General features: G+C 33.8%; 1 protein-coding gene across 1 annotated transcript; it reads right to left on the bottom strand.

Moving 5' to 3' along the window:
- Positions 1–18: 18 nt before the first annotated feature.
- Positions 19–7,016, bottom strand: LOC103501378 (WAT1-related protein At3g02690, chloroplastic). Its single transcript, XM_008464950.3, has 6 exons — positions 6,245–7,016; positions 2,932–3,054; positions 1,910–2,059; positions 1,254–1,425; positions 607–667; positions 19–508 (listed from the first exon to the last, which is right to left on the bottom strand). Exons 1-6 carry the CDS (start codon positions 6,908–6,910, stop codon positions 406–408), a joined length of 1,275 nt encoding a protein of 424 aa, XP_008463172.2. The 5' UTR covers positions 6,911–7,016; the 3' UTR covers positions 19–405.
- Positions 7,017–19,956: the final 12,940 nt, after the last annotated feature.

Here is a 19,956-nt window from a genome sequence, read left to right as displayed (position 1 = left end):
AGCAAGAAAAAGATAGAATTACAAAAAAAAAAAATTATATTACGAATGCCATAATTACATAATTTGAATACATTTAATGTACTAATTACAATTCTACAAATATCAATGGGGTCTTTCCCCTAGTTTTTAAATCAAACTAAGAAGACGAGTCTTGTGGGATAGCCTGACAGGCAGCTTCCGATGGCTTTTTTTCCTTACCCAACAAGTAGATGTTCATTATCTGCGTCATCGCCAATGTCTATTATCACGTGTCATCGCTAATGCGTCATTGCTCAAGTGTACACTATCAGATTGTGGCATAAATTATATATCCTTTCAAGGAACTTTCTTCTAAATTTAGGATCATCGACAACAAAATGGTAACCTTTGATTTGAATGTTGAAAGCGTCAACAAATTTTTTGCTCTCATTCCAAACTACTGCCGTAGTTGACCGCATATATAGCAACCACAGTAACAACGGCTCCAACCAGTTGAATAGGTGAAAAGGTCTCTCCCAAATATAGAAACCTGACATAAACAAACAGAGGAAACATTAAAGTGTCTGTAAAGTGGATATTTCAATCGTTCCATTTGTCCCTTGTTGAAAATTAGCGTATAGACCTTACCCAAAAACTGAGGCAAACATTGGAGTGAGAAAGGTGAGAGAGCTAAGCTTTGTCAAACTACCTATTAGTAGAAAATCAACCATAATGAGGAATTAGCACAATGAAGAAAAAAAAAAGGATGGATAATGGTCACAAAACATGGATGTCTCTGTATCAAGGGGCATTAACATTTAATCAGGTGCACACAGCATATCAGAAAATCAATTAACTATGAAGATGGACTTCAAAATGCCTAATATTCTGGCACAGTGGTCTATACAATGAAGTTGTCTTTATGGCTTTGATCATACTAATGAAGTTCAAAACCCTAATAACTTATACTCGATTTCAAAAAGATCATAGGTCAGAAGGTTTATTATTGTGTGCACATAAGTATATTAGGGACTAAATGATATTTTATTACTAGAAACGGTATTTTTCCCACAGTTTATTATTTTGTTTTCTATTTTATTTTCCATGGTTGTACCTTTGTCTTTTACTACGTTTTACATGGAATCAAACATCTGTCGTTGCTATGCTATCAACCAAAGTATGAAGCCACGTTTAACAATACAAATCATAATAAGAAAGCAACAAGATAAAATTTGAACTTCAAAGCAAAGCGCACCTTACAAACTAGAGAATGCTAAAAGGGAAAAGTGTGAAACCTTTTGTAGCACTATAGAAGAATGAACCGTAGCTAACAGCACTTCCAAAAATGGATGCATAAAGGAGTGCTAGTATATCATTCGTTGTAAAATCCTTAAGACTCCCACTGACTGCAGGATCATGATTAAGGATACAGATCATCAAAAGCGGGAGACCACCAATCACCATGTGCTGCAACATAAAAAAAGGACATTTAAGTCGTTCCTTGCTTTATTTCCTTCAATTCAATAGAGTAAGCCTTATATAAGGCATCCTTCAAGATTCATGACTTCCAATAAAACATTCCTTTGACGTATGATGGTTTCAATAATTAATTGATTGCATGCTACACTGACAACTCTTCTTTAGAATTGAAGCTAGGGAAGGAACAAACCAGAGCCACCATTTATTAAACTCATAACTGAATTTTCTTGTGATGTATCAAAATCATGACATGCATGACGGGTTAATTGGGTGAAGGAAGCAGAAAATTTCCCATGAGGACTATGAACAGGTGCTGAAGGTAGATCAAGAACTAAATTTCTTCAATCATGCGATCATTACATTTTTAATAAGGATGAAAAGAAAGTTTCTGTAAAATAATTTGTATAACAAAATGCAAAAGAAAGAACAGTGATGTAAATTCATAAGATATCAATTCAACAGTTGATCCTACCCATCCAGTTGCCATAATAGGATCAGAATACTTGGAAACCCAGCGGACCATGACAGTACCTACTGCCATGCTCTGTGCAGCTAGGAACATCCACCACTCTCCACTTCCCCACAATGAAAAGCTATTAGCATCAAAAGTAAGTGATGGAACCTGTCAAACCGACTGCCATATCAACAGAAGCTATCCTTTGATAAAATGCAGATAGATTAGTCTTGGGATTTCGTGAATGTAACCTCTTTTCATATAATATAATTCTTGAACATTCGTAATAACATAATGTTGTAAAAAATATAAAGACATGTACACATTACACATACAGACTATTAATCTATCCAGGAAGAGAAAACAAAAGTGCTTTATTTAAAAGAGGTCAAGAAGCCAAGCAGAGCATTCATAAGACGTTAAATTAAAGTTTAAAAAGAATATGGATAGCGTGATTGAAATTGTTGGAAATTAGTGGCTAGTAGAGTGTTTATAGCCCCAAGAGTATTTGTGTAACTGTACCCTAGTTTTTTTTTTTTTTTTTGTTAGGGCTTATTATAGCCTATATATTTTTTACTCTTGTACTCTTTTGATTATTAGAAAATAAAAAGAAAGTCTTCTATCGTGGTTCTTTCTCCCTATACTAGGGTTTTCCACGTATAACTTGTGCTTTCTCTTCTTCCTCTTTTTCAATAAAAATATTAAAAGATTTCATCAGATCTCAGTTCTAAAGATGCAGAAGTGTATGCATTAGTTCTTGAAATTCAGTACAAATTTTATATTCAGAACCTCTCGGCATTGTGAGAGCAGTGTATTATAAAATTAAGGTTTTCATTTCCAAAAACAATTGGGTCTCATCCTCCCAAAAGCTATCCAAACCCACTAAGTTACATAAGTCATGTTTATTGACAGTTACACTTTGTTACTCTCATTAGTTGTGCACATCTCTATAACCATTCAGTTATATAATGCATCTGTCAGTCAGTAACACTAACACAAAGGCACCCCCCAACTATACTGAGGAAGGGAAAAAGGAATACCTCGAGAAGTAAAAGTCCAAAAACACCAAGTACAAGTCCAGCGGCTCCAATTAAACCAAGGGACTCACCAAACAAGAAGGCTGCAAGCACTGCCACAGTTAATGGTTGAGAATCAATTATTACCTGTAATCAAGGCGTAGATATAGAAAATATAAATGATGTAGATATAAATTTCCACTTGATGTTTGAATAAGTATAGAGATGTAGAGAGAAAAGTGCCAAATGTGTGTGCGTGTGTGTGTGTGTTTTGAAAAGAAAGATAATTTATAATGTCTACAGAAGCTAAATCAAAGTTCTTATCATGAAAACTCCACGTAGAGAAATATGCGTGGAATACTATTTGGCAATGGCACCTATAAAGATCGATGGAAAGCAACCTCCATAAGTTTGTTTTCATTTCTTGACTTTGTCACACTTCCAATGGGAGATCAAACATAAAATGGAACAACAACTTGGGGATACCGGATACGTGAGTATCTTGAGAACGTTCTAAAATTCTAAGGAAATTTTCTGCCTATCCGTGCAGCTCTGGTGTTGTCAATCTACCCAAATCTTTTACAGTATCAAATACCCCAAGCTAACCACCATTGATGTAATTCAAATAGCCTAAACATCTACAGCCTACTGTCAACTAGTTTACTGTTATAATTGTTACAACTACTTAGTTAGTTAGTAAATAACTATCTTGTATTACATTTTCCTCAATAAATAAACATCTCCACTCACCTTGTCTCCACTCACATTGAAAGACAAGATTTCATTCAAACAAAAACATTAGGCTTTGGTTTTACACCAATTGGTATCGGAGCACCATAAAGCTCTTGGGACCATGGCTGTCTGACGAGTGAATCAACCGGCGGCTGTAGAGCATCCTGCTCAAAACCAAGAGGTGGATATAACTCCCGTGCTCTCCAAGAACCACTCGCAACACTTGCTGTCCTTGGAGGCTTTGGTGGAGGGAATTCAAGCAACACTTCAAGAAGTCCTACAACAGCTGGAAACCTTAGCTCCTCCTCAAATAATACACGAAGAACGGCAAGAATCTGTGCAATATTGGGGACAGCGAGGCATTCGAGGGGCTGGACTTCAAAGAGGTGGGTGAAATCTTCAAGAAAGAAGATTTGAAGTGCAAGAAAGAAGAAGACCGGTTCAAGATTATCAATAGCTCCCTCCAAGAAGCCAAGATTACTATCAAGAACCTCAAGATTGGAGCTCTATTGATGATGAACCTCAAGAAAGGTTAGTAAATGATCAAGATAGAAGGTTAGGTCCACGTTTTGATGAAAGAAGAAGAGAACTGGCAGAGTATAAAATGAAGATCGATTTACCTAGTTACAATGGAACTAGAAGTATTGGGATAATTAGTAAAATAGATCAAGCTGCTTCAGAACAGAAATCTCTGGCTGCTGTAGAGGCTATATATCAAGGACCACCAAGGGCTTCAGATATACCATGGGATGCTTTAATTGGTCAGTCTGTTTCAATTGCTACTGCACAGTCTGGTTCTGTTGGCTCTGAAAATTCTTTGGAAACTGCATTGAGAGCCGAGAGTGAAAAATCTGAAATCCATACTGACTGGAGCCCCTCAGAGTAAACTGAGTAAAATTGCTTTGGTGGATGCTTTGGCTCATCAAATACCAAACTGTATGAAAGTCAGACTTCTGAACCTATTATCAGGGCTACAAGGAAAGTCTCAATTGTTCAAGAGAGTTATCAAAACTTGGTGACCATATGGGGGAAAAAGGGACAAGATTTGCATTTCTGCCGTGAATTTGAAATTTCTTCAGCATATTGCAACTGGTGAGGGTGCGGTTGGAAAATTGTTGATAGTTTTGAGAAAACTTTCCAAACAGAATCAAGCAGCTCCCTCTGGACAGACATTTTGACATTGACAATCTCAAGAGGATTGTGTTAGAAGCTGATGGTTATCAACCATATTTGATATCCCCTGAAAAGGGTTTGCAATCTTTAATAAAAGGTGTTCTAGAGCTTGCAAAAGAACCATCTTCATCACGTTCTAGTGGATATAGTTTCTGCTGCTGCAAATTCTACACCAGGTCTTGGAAGATACCTACCTTTCAAGAGAGAGATTTTCGCTCTCACAGGTGCTGCATTAGATGGATTTAAGACAAATGAAGCCCTTTCTGAATGGCTTGTAATGTAGTTTTCAATATGGTTGACTTAACAAATATCACACCCCTGATGGATTCCAGCTTGCATAGCAGACCCAACTCGAGGATGAGTTTGATGCTCATGGGGTGGAATGATGAATTCAAATAGCCTAAACATCTACAGCCTACTGTCAACTAGTTTACTGTTATAGTTTACTGTTATAATTATTACAACTACTTAGTTACTAGATAACTAGTATTTTACATTTTCCTCAATAAATAAACATCTTCTATCACGTTGAGAGATAAGATTTCATTCAAATAAAAAGATTGGTAAAAAGGGAGACATAGTCTCAATAACTAAGAGACCATGAGTTCAATCCATGGTGCTCACCTACTTAGGAATTAATTTCCTACAAGTTTCCTTGATACCCAAATGTTGTCGAGGTGTGCGTAAGCTGGTCTGGATACTCACCGATATAGGAAAAAAAAGTATCAAATACCTCGAGCTTCTTCAAATGGTGTCTCTCCTCCCACAAAATTGGTTGCCAGTCCACACCCTTAAGTAAAAACCTACTACTCTGATCTCTAGAGTTAAATTCAGAAAGAAAAAGACTATTTCGTCCTGTATGCCATTTCCATCTCAATATTCAAATTCATTCTGAAATCAAATATTCCTCTTTCTTTCAATCAAAATACAGAGGAAAAGGATTGAATCTTCATTTCTATTCTTCAACCATACCGACCCACTTTACTTCGTAACAGGTTTTTAAGGGCGATAGCTGGGACGTAAGGGAAAGGTTGATTATTACTAAAGTATCTTGAAATATGTGTTTAACATCGATTTTAGTGTCAAATAACAATAAATATTACATTGATTTCAGTGAAACTTCATGGACATCAAAGAAAAAACATGTGGCGGCCTCGTCAACGATTGAACTCAGCTGGTCGGAAATTATTTGATACGTTTCTAATAGTATGGACCATTCACTTTAAGATACGCAGAGGTTAACTTATAAGATACATGAACTCTATGTAACTGTATATCCATGTGAATCTCTGTGCCTTCTTCAAAGATCAAAAGGGCTACAGTATTAGAGGATCCTCTAATCAAACAAGCCACACAGCAGTTTCATAAATCAGCAATGAAGCAAAAAGACAACCAAGCAACGAAGCAAAAGGTGGAAGAAAATAAAACATACACTGCCCAACCCTGCGGATGTCCTCTGCAAGCCTTGAGCAAGAAAGCCCTGAAAGAATGTAGCGTCGACTAGAGCAAAGAGAATGATGGAAATCCAAGCAGAAAAACCAGAAGGAAAGGGACGACCACGGAAAGCAGCAAACGCAACCAAGAGGAAACCGGCAGGAATAAGACGAAAGGCGGAAACAAAAAAAGGGCCAGACCTTGGAAGCACCTCTTTCATGGCCACCATAGCCGTACCCCAAAAGAAAAACGGCGAAACCAACACTGCAAACTCCCAGGCTTTCTCCAAGACTGCCACAGACCCACCACCACTATAATCGGAAGAAATCCCTAATTCCAACGGGACCCCAATTGAAGACGAAGGATCTTCGTCTGTCGGGGAAACCACACATTCCACATCCTGTGCAGTCCCGACGCAATCGATGGACTCTGTGAAGTCCAATTCCGTATCTCCGCCACTACTGGTGCAATTCGCCACTGGAATTGCAACGTAGTGGAAACGAAACAGGGGATTCTCATCGTACCTTGTTCCGAAGCCTAATCGAAAGGGGAGTCGTCGACGGAGAATTGGAGGGGCGGAGGAAATGGAAGGTGCACGAAAAAAAGGGGGGGAGTTGGATGGAGAAGTGGGTGTAAGAGTGGCAGTGGCTAAACAAGCCGCCATTGGTGTTGTATTTGGGTATACTAGAATTGGTTCGGTAGAAGAAGGAAACTATGAGGCGCCATAGTCCTGTCTTTGTTATCGATTTGTCACATCCACGTATCGGTTTGGGACACACAAGGTCCAAAATCTTTACCACTGACATAGTTGTTTTGAACTATGTTCTGCCCCTAGTGGTTCGATGCTCTCAAACTCAAGTCATCAATGTTCTTATTTCATAACTTCCTTTTTTCCCTTTTTAGGTTTGATTTTCTTAGAATTGATATTCTCACTATGTTTCATTTGTAACTCCCTAGTCCCTACAATAGAGAACTAACATATGTTATCTACTTTCTAATCTTCTCTCTTATGTCATCTAAGTTCATGCCACATTCTTCCTTACTCATGCAAAGTTGTTACTATAGACTCTATTGATTGCCAACAATTTTTTATAAAAATAAAAAATAAAAAAAGTTAAATCTTAAATATCATCACGTGAATATACTTTCCAATTTCCATACTTCAAAAAGAAAAAGGAAAAAAAATCATTGTCCCTCCATCAAATTAGTAAGAAAAAAATGGACGAAAATGTAACATGAACTCTTTAAAATTTTGAATTGCGTGTGTGAAAATGATGATAAAATTTTAAAATTCAAATAAATGTTTTGATAATTTATGAAAGCTGAATGTGAACAATATATGAGTAAACTATGTATATAATAACGTTTAGATTTAAACAATAATGAATGTGTAGGATATACATGACCTGCTTTTAGTTTTGTTTTTTTTTTTAATGTTAATTACAAATTTGCTCCAGATTTTGGTTTATTTAGAATATGAATTTTCAATGAATAAAATTATTTTAAATTACAATACGACTCAAATTATTTATAAATATAATAAAATATCATAGTCTATATACGATCTACTACTACTGTTACTGTTGCAGCAAATCGCGATAGACCATTATTTGAGACTTTAATTAAATGTTTTGATCCATTTTTCTATATATGAAAATAACCATTTTTAAAAAGAGTGTTTAATATAAAGTTAGAAAAAAAATACTTTTTTTATCACGGATTTTGAAATTTAGAACTAAGTTGAAATTAAACTCAAATAACAGATCAAAACAATTTGAAATTTAAATATCAAATTGAAACTAGACCTAGAACACTTGGGAACAAAAAATATAGAAAAATCGTAGAGGGTAACCTGATGAGAATATGTTATAACAAATATAGCACGTTGTTTTAGAATTTTACAAATATGGCTAAATTCTCATTTTTAAAATATTCTCAATCTTAAATTTGTTATTATTTCCAAACTACGCTCCAATAACTTATTTCTTTTCCTTTTTAATGTCATAATCATCCCTTATTTCTTCTACCACTTTTTAAGGTCCTAAATTCTTTCTCTTACCGGAAAAACAATTTGTTTCTTCAATAACGTAGGCATGTCTTCTTCCCTTTTTTAAGGTCCTAATCATCCTTTCTTATAAAGGAAAAACAATTTGTTCTTCCTATCTTAATCTTGATTTTAGGATATCAATGGCATATTATTTCCAATATGAAATAAAATGATTGTTGATCGGAATAATTTAACTTCGTTTGTGATTTTTTCAACTTTCTTCAACGTGTATTTTGAGTTAAATCTGACTTCAAATGATTTTTTTTTACGTTGGTTTTGCTTTAATTTTACTTTGTATCAGTTTTCTATATCGGTGTTGTGATGTACTTATATTATATGTATTAGTTTGTTGATATATACTTACATGATTTTCAGTTTTTTCGAATTTTTATGCAATTTATTGTAGTATTATTAGTAAAGTGAATATCAACAATATGTTATTAAAGTATATCAACATATTAGTAAAGTGAATCATTATCAGGCATATCAATCAGGTTTACAAGTATATATTAATAGTGTATCAAGCGTATAAGTAGGACTTCAAGCATATCAAGTGTATTTAATCAATCAAGTGTATCAGTGAAGAATACTAAGTGTATCTACAATACATTTGGTGTATCAAACATATCACGTGTATATCAAGCGTATCAAATTTGTTAAGTGTACCAATGAAACATAACAAGTTTATTAACAGTACATCAAGTGTATTAAACTTATTAGTGAAGCATTTAAGTTTATCAAGGCCGAAAGAGTATCAAGTGTATTAAAAAGAATCATGTGTAATAAGGAGTATTAGATATATCAAGGTGTTTCAGGTATATCAAAAGGTATCAAGTGTATCAAAGAGTATCATCGTTAATCAAGTGTATTAAGGTTCAAAGGTTATTAAGAAGTTTCAAATGTATATCAAGTGTATCAAGGGATATTAGGTGTATCAGGTGTATCAAGTGTGTATTTGGTGTGTATCAGGTGTGTATTAGGTTAATCAAATGTGTGTCGATAATAAAGGCATTTGTGATATTGTACATCTTGTATATCTAGGTTAGACTTTGTTTTTTGCCTTTTTTGCAAACAATAAATGTGTGTGCTATGGATTGTTTTGCCTTTTTTACATGTGCCCAAAAATATATGTTTTCTTAAAAACTTTCAATTTTGTGTCTAAGAGAGTTTACTGTACATTTAGATTTGTGTCTAATCGATTTCACTAAACTTTCATCTTAGCTTTTTCCTTAATAGTAATGTAATTTGAGATGTTTATAGTGTACATTCATATCCAATTTATCGATTGTTTAGTTCAATTAAGTATTGTTCGAAAAATTATTTAAAGCAAAATATTATTATTTTATTCAAAGTAAGATTCTCACATTGCTTAGAAAGCAAAGTGGAAGCTCCCTTAAATACTCGTACTTTGAGTTATGGCTTTAAGTACCTAACCAAGTTTTAGAGAGGGTGAGGAGATAGAAAAATGTGGCTTTGTCAATATCTCCAACGTGCATGGAATAAAATAATAGATATATATATTTTGTTAAAATTAATTTTGAAACGTTTGACAGTTACGTTTTTTCTCTACCCTGAACAAATAACAGAGGTTGTTTTATCCTAGGGACGACAAGGCAATTCCGTAATTGTTTGCATACCGAGCAAGGTCGTGAAACGTCTTAAAGAAAACGAGATTTATGACTTAGCCATACTACTAATGAGTTTTTATTTTGCAAATTTATCCTTTTGACATATAGCTCCATCGGAGTGCAATAACAATTTTAAGACGTTCTGATTCTGGTATAATGGTCGGTTTAATCCATAGTGATATGATGACTTCATATTTCAATCGACCATTCTGCTTCAAAGGAGCTCATTTCAAGCGTTGGAAGTAGAAGACGTTCTTCCTAACCATGAAGAAGGTCACTACCGCATGCACTACCAAAAAAACCAACAATTCCAAAAGAAAAACCAACTGAGGAGGAGATTCAAAGTCTCAACAAATGAACAGAGTCAGATTTGATCATATGTATAAATTTAATTCTGAATGGACTTATTGATGAGTTATATGACTACTACAGTACTATATCCACCGCAAAAGAAGTTTTGGATACATTACAAAGGAAGTATGATACAGAAGAGGCCAGATCTAAGAGGTACACAGTAAGTCGATATTTGCAGTACCAGATGACTGACAACATATCATGTACGGCCTTGATCACGTACAACCATTTGACTTTTTATAACTTTGACTACTTTCATCATTTTCGAGCTTTTGAGTATGAACCCGCATTCATATTTTTTATATTTAAATCATATTTCAACATAAATATCTATCTCTAATATGATAATTGCCAGTTTCTCTCTCCTCGTCTAATTCAAACAATTTGAATTATTCCATCATATTATTATGAGTATTCCAAATGAGCTAGCAGGGGAACCTAATTGACCTATAGATCATGGACTCCAACGATCCGAAATTAACTGGTTAAACTCTTTTAGACCAAGCTAATCAACATTCGTTAACTAATAGGTCATTCCACTAAACTCTTGTAGTTGCACTCCTCTCACTATAGATATATTTGTATCCATATGATATAACCATGATCAGTAAATTAATTCTTCACAGATTGTTCATAACCTCGACTGGTCAAAATACTGTTTTACCCTTAAAACGACATCTTGCTCCTTAAGTTCTCACTGATCTATTATTGAATAATTGGTTTAAGGTCCAACATATAAATCAAATCCCTCTCGGATCAATGAGAGAGATGAGACCCCTTGTTCAAGACTTGGATTTAGTCTTATGGAACAACCTATCTACTAACCTTAAAGCGGGTAAGAGAGTGAATTTCGTCTTGCACCGTATATGTCCCCAACTATCCACCCAGGCTTACTCCTGAAATGAGAGGCTTATTGAGCCAACGTTGATGATGCCCTCACATATGCAAACCTAAGGATAATTTGGTGTGAACATGAGTTTATAGTTAGCTCAGGATTAAGATTAAGTTACCTAGGTCATCAATAATCGAAATAGTCAGTTTTAAACTGTAAACGACATTATAACGTAAAAGTGACTATTTCATGGTTCAATCTCATATAAACTCTTTACATAGGAGGTCCCCACTTTCATGTCTCTACATGAACAATTTAGGATCACATTGTTTATATTAACTACAAAGTGGGTCACATCCATAATATCCCAAAATAAGGTGTGCAACCTTATTTGTATACTATACACTATTTAGACTATATACTCAAACTTTGATCCACGTCTATGTCTCTACATAAAGTTCAAGTTTACTCAAAATGGCGTTAGGACCTTAGTTTATTGGATTAAGAATATAGTATTCAATTTAACTAATAGTTTCTAATAACAACTTTATTAAATAGAATATGATTACAAAGTACAAATTTTAGGACATAAATTAATTTCAATAATCCTGAAGCGGATGAAAAAGGTTGAACTTAGTTCTTAATGAATTCTATACTTCATGAAAAGTTTAATACATAGCTACAAGACTACTCTTGATAAATTCACCTATGTGGATGTGAAAGTAAGGTCTGCTTCCTATGGACACTACAAGAAATCTGGCCTTTAATGTCGGTTTAAAACCGACATTAAAGGCCTTTAATGTCACTTGGCGACCGACATCTTTGTAAGCATTATTAAAGGCCTTTAATGTCGATTGGGCTTTAATGTCGGTTTATAACCGACATTAAAGATGTCTTTAATGTCGGTTATAAACCGATATTAAAGACCTTCTATGTCGGTTATAAACCGACATCTTTGAAGGTGTTATTGAAGGTCTTTAATGTCGGTTTATAACCGACATTAAAGCTGTCTTTAATGTCGTTTTTAAACCGACATTAAAGATGTCTTTAATGTCGCTTATGACACATCTTTAATGTCGTTTTTCCACCGACATTAAAGACACATTTAATGTCGTTTTTAAACCGACAATAAAGACACATTTAATGTCGTTTTTATACCCACGTTAAAGATACATTTCATGTCGTATTTATAATAGTTTTTATGACGGCAAAACCGATATTATTTGAGTTGAATTACGTCCGGAAATGTTCGTCATCATATATTGCAAAAAATAAAAAAAAAATGGCTTGCACACTGGCTATAATGCCTACTACTCAATGCACACAATAATACCTAAAATTTCAGCAATGCACACAATAATACCTAGTTCACCTGCAATGCACACAATAATACCTAAAATTCCAGCATACACTTCCATATAGAACTACAACAAATACACATCATCCAACACTTACATATAAATATCAATAAACACAACTATATTCAACACTATAAGTCCAACTACTCCGAACCCTCCAATATATCCACTTATATATATAATCACACATATCAAACAACACATCCTGCCATCCATGGCAAACCAATAATAAACACCTACAATGCATAAGATCCAACACTAAAATACGAGCACACTTTTCCACACTTCCATATAGTACTACAGCAAATACGATCATCCAACACCTAAAATATCAGCACATCTTTCCACCCTTCTACATAGTATTACAACAAATAAAATCATCCAACTCCTAATCACATATTTAAATAAACAACCAACAACTGTAAGTGAAAACTCAAAAATATAAAGATAATATATAAGATCGTGATTTATAAACACAATAGAAAGTTCCTTCACTAACTAAAGTATAGGTACAAACTATCTAACAAACAACAATTAGTACGGGACCACCTGCCCTTCAAAAAACTATAGGACTGTCCGTCCCTACAAAAACTTAACTCGACCAACTACTAACCTAACTACAAAAATCAACTACTAACCTAACTACAAAAATCAACTACTAACCTAACTACAAAAAGCAACTACTTTCACAAATCTGCTAACAAAAGCTGCCCATTCAGTTCGAATCTCTTCAATCTCCTCTTGCCTATATGCATTTTTTGTATTGAACTACACACAAAGAGAAAGATATGGAAAGTATGAGTTTGGATCATAAATTGTAATATGTAAAAAGTTAAAGTAGAAACTTACAAGGTTAGTAATAGAAGTACTAGAATTATGCACTATCTCATGTATGTACTTTTGCACGTAGTACCTGCACCCTACAGAATCCAATTGACGAGGGCACTGCATGTATATAAATTGAATACAAATTAATCTTATGTTTCATAAAAAATAATTACCTGTAAATGCAAATTACCTTTACAGGTCTCCATTTTGGAGTTGATCGATAGCGTTGTAGATCGTGTTTCGCTTGCCATGTCTTCAACCCTCTAAATATTTTGAAACATTAGAAGACAAGAAAGTTAAATAAGAAGTAATAAAGTAAATACACTTACACATTTATGATTCCATGAATGTCTTCATCGACTTTACTCCGAAGAGAGTCCAAAACATAAACGCAATTTTCACGAAGATCGATAACATGCAACATCCAATGAAAACTACAATAAACAACATCTTCAATGTGAGTACACATTTAAGCTCAATGGAAATATATTAATGTGTTTCTCTTCTTTATTTACCCGGTATTATATGGAATTAGCACTTTCTGTTCCAAGTTAACTGCTTCTAGCTGGTTGGCAAAATTTCTGGATCGAAGATCACGATCTTTGATATGTGACGATATTTTTGATTGGTCAATGACAAAAAAATTCTTTGCACAGTCACATTTATCTCAAAGACATCTAAGTAAAAGCAACCATAGTTAAAATATCAACAAACTAACTACAACAGTGGTATTGGAGATAAAGATGAGTATAAGTTGTCTACTTACGTAATATAATCTAGTATACACATATAGCCGATTTCAACCATGCCGCAATAATGCAACAAATCTTCACGAGCTAAATAAACAAATTTGTCACTTCCAAATATTAGCTCGTTCATTGGGATGCGAATCATGTCTACATCCTCCATGTTGTTCATGGCATGTCTATTTAAAAGCTTAATAATCCCGTTAACGTCAGTATAATTTGAAGGGTATACGACATCCTTCCTAGTTGAATGCTTCTATCACAACCAAGGTTCTAAATTCAAAATACATATACAAATAAAATCAAAACTTAAATAGTAAAAAAAGATACACACTTGTTTGTCATTGATCGTAGAAACAAGCCGACGAGGCCATTCTATAATGTTACCCAATGCTTGATTTAAAGTCTCTATCTTTCCCTTCACTGAATTGGGTATAGTCAAATTTTCTCCCGTAACCACGTCTACTAGAACTTTAACATTGGGACATCCAATGTTATCCTCAACTATCGTGGCTACTGCAACAATATTATTAATGGATCCTATAGACAATTGGCATGATGTTCCCTTTACAAATATTAAAAGCATAGTTAAGAACAATTGATCCTATATCGTTAAAAAACTAAAAGTGACAACAAAGTCAATTACCTCCACTCCTTTGTTGGTAGGTGTGTCCTCATCGGCATCAAGATCTATATTAATACTTCCAATGGATGACCTCGAGTGATTACTTCTCTTTTTGTCACCTTTGCATCTCGAGTCATCCTCTTCTTTATGACACATTTTCTCCTTCCCTTTTACTGTGTTGAAATATTGTGATTGAGAGACGAAAGCACCCACGCCTCTTACACGTCCACCGTGCTCCTTGGAACCCAATGCGTCAGTCAAGATGTCCTCATTTTTATTTGTTGCAACTAATTCATCCTATAAAACAATACAAGTATAAAACAATTCATCATCAGTTAGGTTAACAAAAGATTATATATTATAATCATAAGTATACTTACAATCCGAGAGGCACAATCTCGAGTAGCATCATCAAAATAATCATTATTTTTTCCTTTCCGTGCTTCTTTCCAAAGAGTTGAACGATAGGAAACATCATGCGTTATTTTCTACAACAAAAGATAGATATTTAATTAACAACAACATATTAAGATAAATTCTTCAACTTAATTAGAAATACTCACTAGTTCATCGGCAAGATTAGCATATCCTTTACGTGACATGTGGTGATTGTATATGCATTTCGACCTTCTTTCCCTTTGAATACGACTATAATCCTGTACAACGTATTAGTTTGTAGGTAGATATCAAAACAAAATTAAAGTGAAAATTTAAACTTATTTAATATTCTCATCTCATATTTTGCAAGAAAATGAAAAACAACTAAATAGTCATAAAATCAACAACAATTACTTGTTACGATAAAATGGCTAAAAAATCACATAAGTAAATAAAACATAATATTAAGTACTCTAATAAGGCATGTTCGAGAATGATTCTAAAAATGATTAAAATCATTTTTATCATTTTTATAATCACTCTTTAAAGTTAACTAAACTAATAACTATTGTTGTGGTTTTATGTTGCGAATCCAACATGAATGATCAATGATTTTTATATAATTTGTTCTTTGAACTAAATATATCATAGAGAATAAAAGAATGAAAAATAAATAAGGGAAGTGTCAAAGTTAGGATTTCAATTACACTTAAACTAAAATTATTAGTAAAATGATGAGCATAACTCATCTCACACATATTTTGCAAGAAAATGAAAAACAACTAAATAGTCATAAAATCAACAACAATTACTTGTTACGATAAAATGGAACACGTGAACAAAAATAATTGAGTGAACAACAATTACACTTATTCTTTACTATCGTATTTACTATTAACTTTGAACAAATAACAAAAATTCTTAAAGAATAACACCCAAAGAGATGAATTAAACGTGACAAGAAAAAAAATCCTCTCAAGACCTCTCAGCCCCTCCAAATGTCTTTCTATTCCTCTCAAGGTTGAAGTATCGCAAAACTAGTAAAAAACAATATGAATTTTATGAATAATTGAGTGCTTGCAGTCTAATAATATAGTAATTGTCTTAATCTATCTTTGAATATAAACTTTGGTTTTGTCTATAATCTGAAATTATTATGTAGCATGTTGAAGTTGCTTAAAATTTATCTGTTTGCAATTTTTTTTTTTTTTATAAATAAGCTGATACCAACTTCCGTTGAGAAAAATGAAAGAATACAAGGGTTGTTTGTGTGTGTGTATAACAAACAACAACAAAAACAAAGCCCTTAAAGGGAACACAAACACCGTAGAGAAGAAAGGCTCCAATCTAGCAAAATGGGACCTGACAAATAATTACCAAAGGAACTCGTGACTGAGACCCAAAGTGAAATATTAAATCAGAGAAGGAACCAAACATCAAGAAATTCTCTCTCAACCCCTCTAAAAATTTTATTTATCTCTCACAAATACTCCATAACAAAGCACACCTCTGCTGGAAAAAAAAAAACTCCCTTCCCCATAAATGATAAATGGAGAAGGAACTCATCAATCATATCACTAAAAGCTTTGAGTCGAGCTATCTAAAGATCAAACCCTCCAAAGTAGTTTCAAGCCAAACAATCATATCATAATTCCAAACAAATTATCCAAATCTTCCTCCACACTCCAACAAAGGATACAACCAAAACGCCCAACCAAAGACGAGAACTTCCTCGAGAGCCTATCCAAGGTATTGATTCTACCAATAACCTAACAGACAAAGAACTTCACTCTTTTTTGTGATTTTTACCTTCCAAAGAATCGAGAAAACACTGCCTAGAAGGAGAGTATTTTATTAAGTAATAAAAGAATGATCTACAAGCAAAGCTCCTAGAAGGGCTAGGACTACCAATACAAACATCCCTTCTGTCATATCTAAGCTCGACATCTCTAAGGCAAATAAAGAGTCATAACTCTTTGTTGTTTGCCTATCAAACAACGTATGAAGGAATCCAAAAGAAAGGATACATTTGTTTAAAAGGAAAAGAAAAAAGTGTATAGTTTGGGAAGAAACAAAAAGAAAAGAAAAGGAGTGTATAAAAATGATAGAATATATATATAATAAGATAAAGAGCAATAGCTACAAAATCTCAAATAATTATCGCAAGAGGTCATAAATAGTCATTGCACCAAAGTCTTAACCATTCTAACTAGATGCCACTCTTAAGAATTTTTCTTAAAATCAAGCCAATGACCTAACAACACATATGAATAGAATATATATATATATATATATATATATTCATTTCTAACTATGGCTAATGTCCATTCATCTTCAATTAATCTACATTATAATCCCTAATTGATTACTATATAAAGTGGGTATAGAATACAATGTGTACCTTGGAGTCTTTGTCCTTCCTGTTCCTTTCCAAATGCTTTCTAATCGAGACAACCTTCTTAATCAAATGGTAAAGATCCTCAGGAATCTCCGGAGCAAGCCCTTTTGATAGTAATAAAAAAACACACATTCAATTACCACAACAGCTAAAACCTAAAACTAATACATTAACATATACTCAATCTTCCATATCTATCCTGGTAACAGCTAAAACCTAAAACTAATATATTAAAATTTCGAATTGATGAACAAGAATGAACAAGTACAATACATTAAAACATGCTAAAAACCCCAAATTAAAATCGCGACCACTTGAAAGAAGATAGAAATTTTACCGTCGTTGCTGTGAATGTGAGAGGGAGAATGAGAATGTGAGAGGATGTTTTTTGTGAACGCGGACGAATTTGATTCCAAGGGTGGGCGAACCTGGTTGCTGGTTGCTGTGAACGCGGACGAGCGGATGAGTTTCTTTAGAAGGAGAGAAATGCGGCCGAATTTGATTCCAAGGGTGGGCGAACAGAACAACAATCGTGGTGGCGATAGAAATGGTGGCAACGATAAAAATGGTGGCGGTGATAAAAATGGTGGCGTCGATGAAAATGGTGGTGTCGATCGAAGAAGAAATGAAGGGGAGTCGTTCGGAGAAGACGAGGGAGATGTCGAATAGATGGTCGAATGGTTTCGTATAGCAGACGGTCGAAAAGGGTAAAGTAAGAGAGAGAATGTTATTTTTTCACAAAAAAAATTATTAAAAAAAATTAAATGGACCTTTAATGTCGGTTTCCACCGACATTAAAGTGTCTAATTTATTCAAAAAATAAAAATATTAAAATTTAAATTTAAATGGACCTTTAATGTCGGTTTTCAAAATGGCGGACCTTTAATGTCGGTTTAAAACTGACATTAAAGCTTAGTCTTTAATGTCGGTGGAAAACCGACATTAAAGGTCCGCTTTTTCAAAACCGACATTAATGGTCTTTTTTCATTTTTCCCAAGCGACATTAAAGCTTATATTTGTTCTAGTGGGAATTTTAGGAAAATTCTCTAGAGCATCCAGTAAACTGGGATATATGTGCAAGGCCTTAAAGCAGGACCATTTAGAGCTTCACTCGAATACTACTGTGTGTACAATGTTGTTAGAGGTAAAGTCCAAAACCAAGGGTTACTTTACAATATATTCTAAATTATATTATTGTCGCTACATAAAGGTTCAAGTTGTAAAACACCTTTGCTTAAGCACGATATTACACAAATAGATACTGCTCGATGAAAATGTTTTTAAAAATTTTCAAGTGGGGGATTGTTGATGAAAAATTATTTAAAACAAAATATTATTATTTTATCCAATATAGGATTCCCACATTGCTTATAAAACAAAGTAGAATCTCCCTTAAATACCCATACTTTAAGTTATGGGTTTGGGCCCCAAACGGGGTACCCCAAGTTTTAGAGAGGGTAAGAAGATAGGCAATAAGATAGACAAATGTGACTTTGTGATCAATATCTCCAAACGCGTGCATGCGTGTCACTGCCCGTCCATCCGAGCGGACGTGGTGTGGTGGAATATAATAATAAATTTATATTTTTGCTAAAATTATTTGACTGTTACTGACTAAGTTTTTGCTCCACTATATATACATCCTCTCCTTTTCTATTTCAACAAACAACTAATAATCAAAATCATTCTCTCCCCTTCTAGTGTTTTGTTTCTTTTTTTTTTATTTCGAGCAAGTATCATTTGAGTGTTGGTTTTTCGTTTGGTTTCGGTGCAGCTCCAAACAAAGAACAAAAGTTGTTTTAACTTGAGGACAACGGGGTAATTCTAGAACTATTAAAGGAAGCAAGATCCGCCATTTAGCCATACTACTAACGAATTTTGATTTTGTAGATTTATCCTTTCGACATATAGTTCTATCAGAGTGCAACAAAAATTATATTACTTAATGTTTAAGGATGCTTGTCGTAACATTTTTAGGCAAGTTGGCTAAAATTGGATCAATTATTATTCTTAGTGTCCTATGATCAACTAAATAAAATAGGGTGGATATGAATTTCTTGGCTAGACTTTTCTCACTCGTATACCTCCATTTAAATTATTGCATTTACTTTTCATGTCATTGACATTTCATGCTTAATTTATATTTGCCCTTGCAATCACACAAACAAATTAAACAGAAACGAGCCTTGGTGACCTAAGAAATTTGACCTATATATCCTACTAATACTATAATCTAGTTTGGGTCAGAGATTACAATTTATTTGATTGGTGGAAAGTCTAGACAAACTTTTTAGACATTAGATATTTTAGTCATAAAGTACGCAAAATTTAGACCACATTGAATTATACTCTATATGTGCATGGGTGAAAATTCTTGTAAGAATCGATTTTGGGACATTGTTTTGTATACAGCATGTAAAATTTGGTTCAAAATGATTCCATTGGATTTCTCTAGAGAAGGTGGTGGTAAACATAAAAGTTTAGAAGATTAAGAAAAATAATCTCACATGTAAATA

Source organism: Cucumis melo, chromosome 9 (genome assembly GCF_025177605.1).
Source record: "Cucumis melo cultivar AY chromosome 9, USDA_Cmelo_AY_1.0, whole genome shotgun sequence".
NCBI lineage: Eukaryota > Viridiplantae > Streptophyta > Magnoliopsida > Cucurbitales > Cucurbitaceae > Cucumis > Cucumis melo.
Note: the sequence above shows the minus strand (reverse complement) of the source record. Positions and strands in the feature narration are given on the sequence as shown.

Bases quoted from the DNA above. Each gene is read 5' to 3' on its own strand.
- LOC103501378 (XM_008464950.3), bottom strand. From the start codon at position 6,910: ATGGCGGCTTGTTTAGCCACTGCCACTCTTACACCCACTTCTCCATCC. The intron at 1,426-1,909 runs GTAGGATCAACT...TTTATGTTGCAG, and splicing joins CTATTATGGCAACTGGATGG to CACATGGTGATTGGTGGTCT. The intron at 509-606 runs GTAAGGTCTATA...TGTTTATGTCAG, and splicing joins ATGTTTGCCTCAGTTTTTGG to GTTTCTATATTTGGGAGAGA.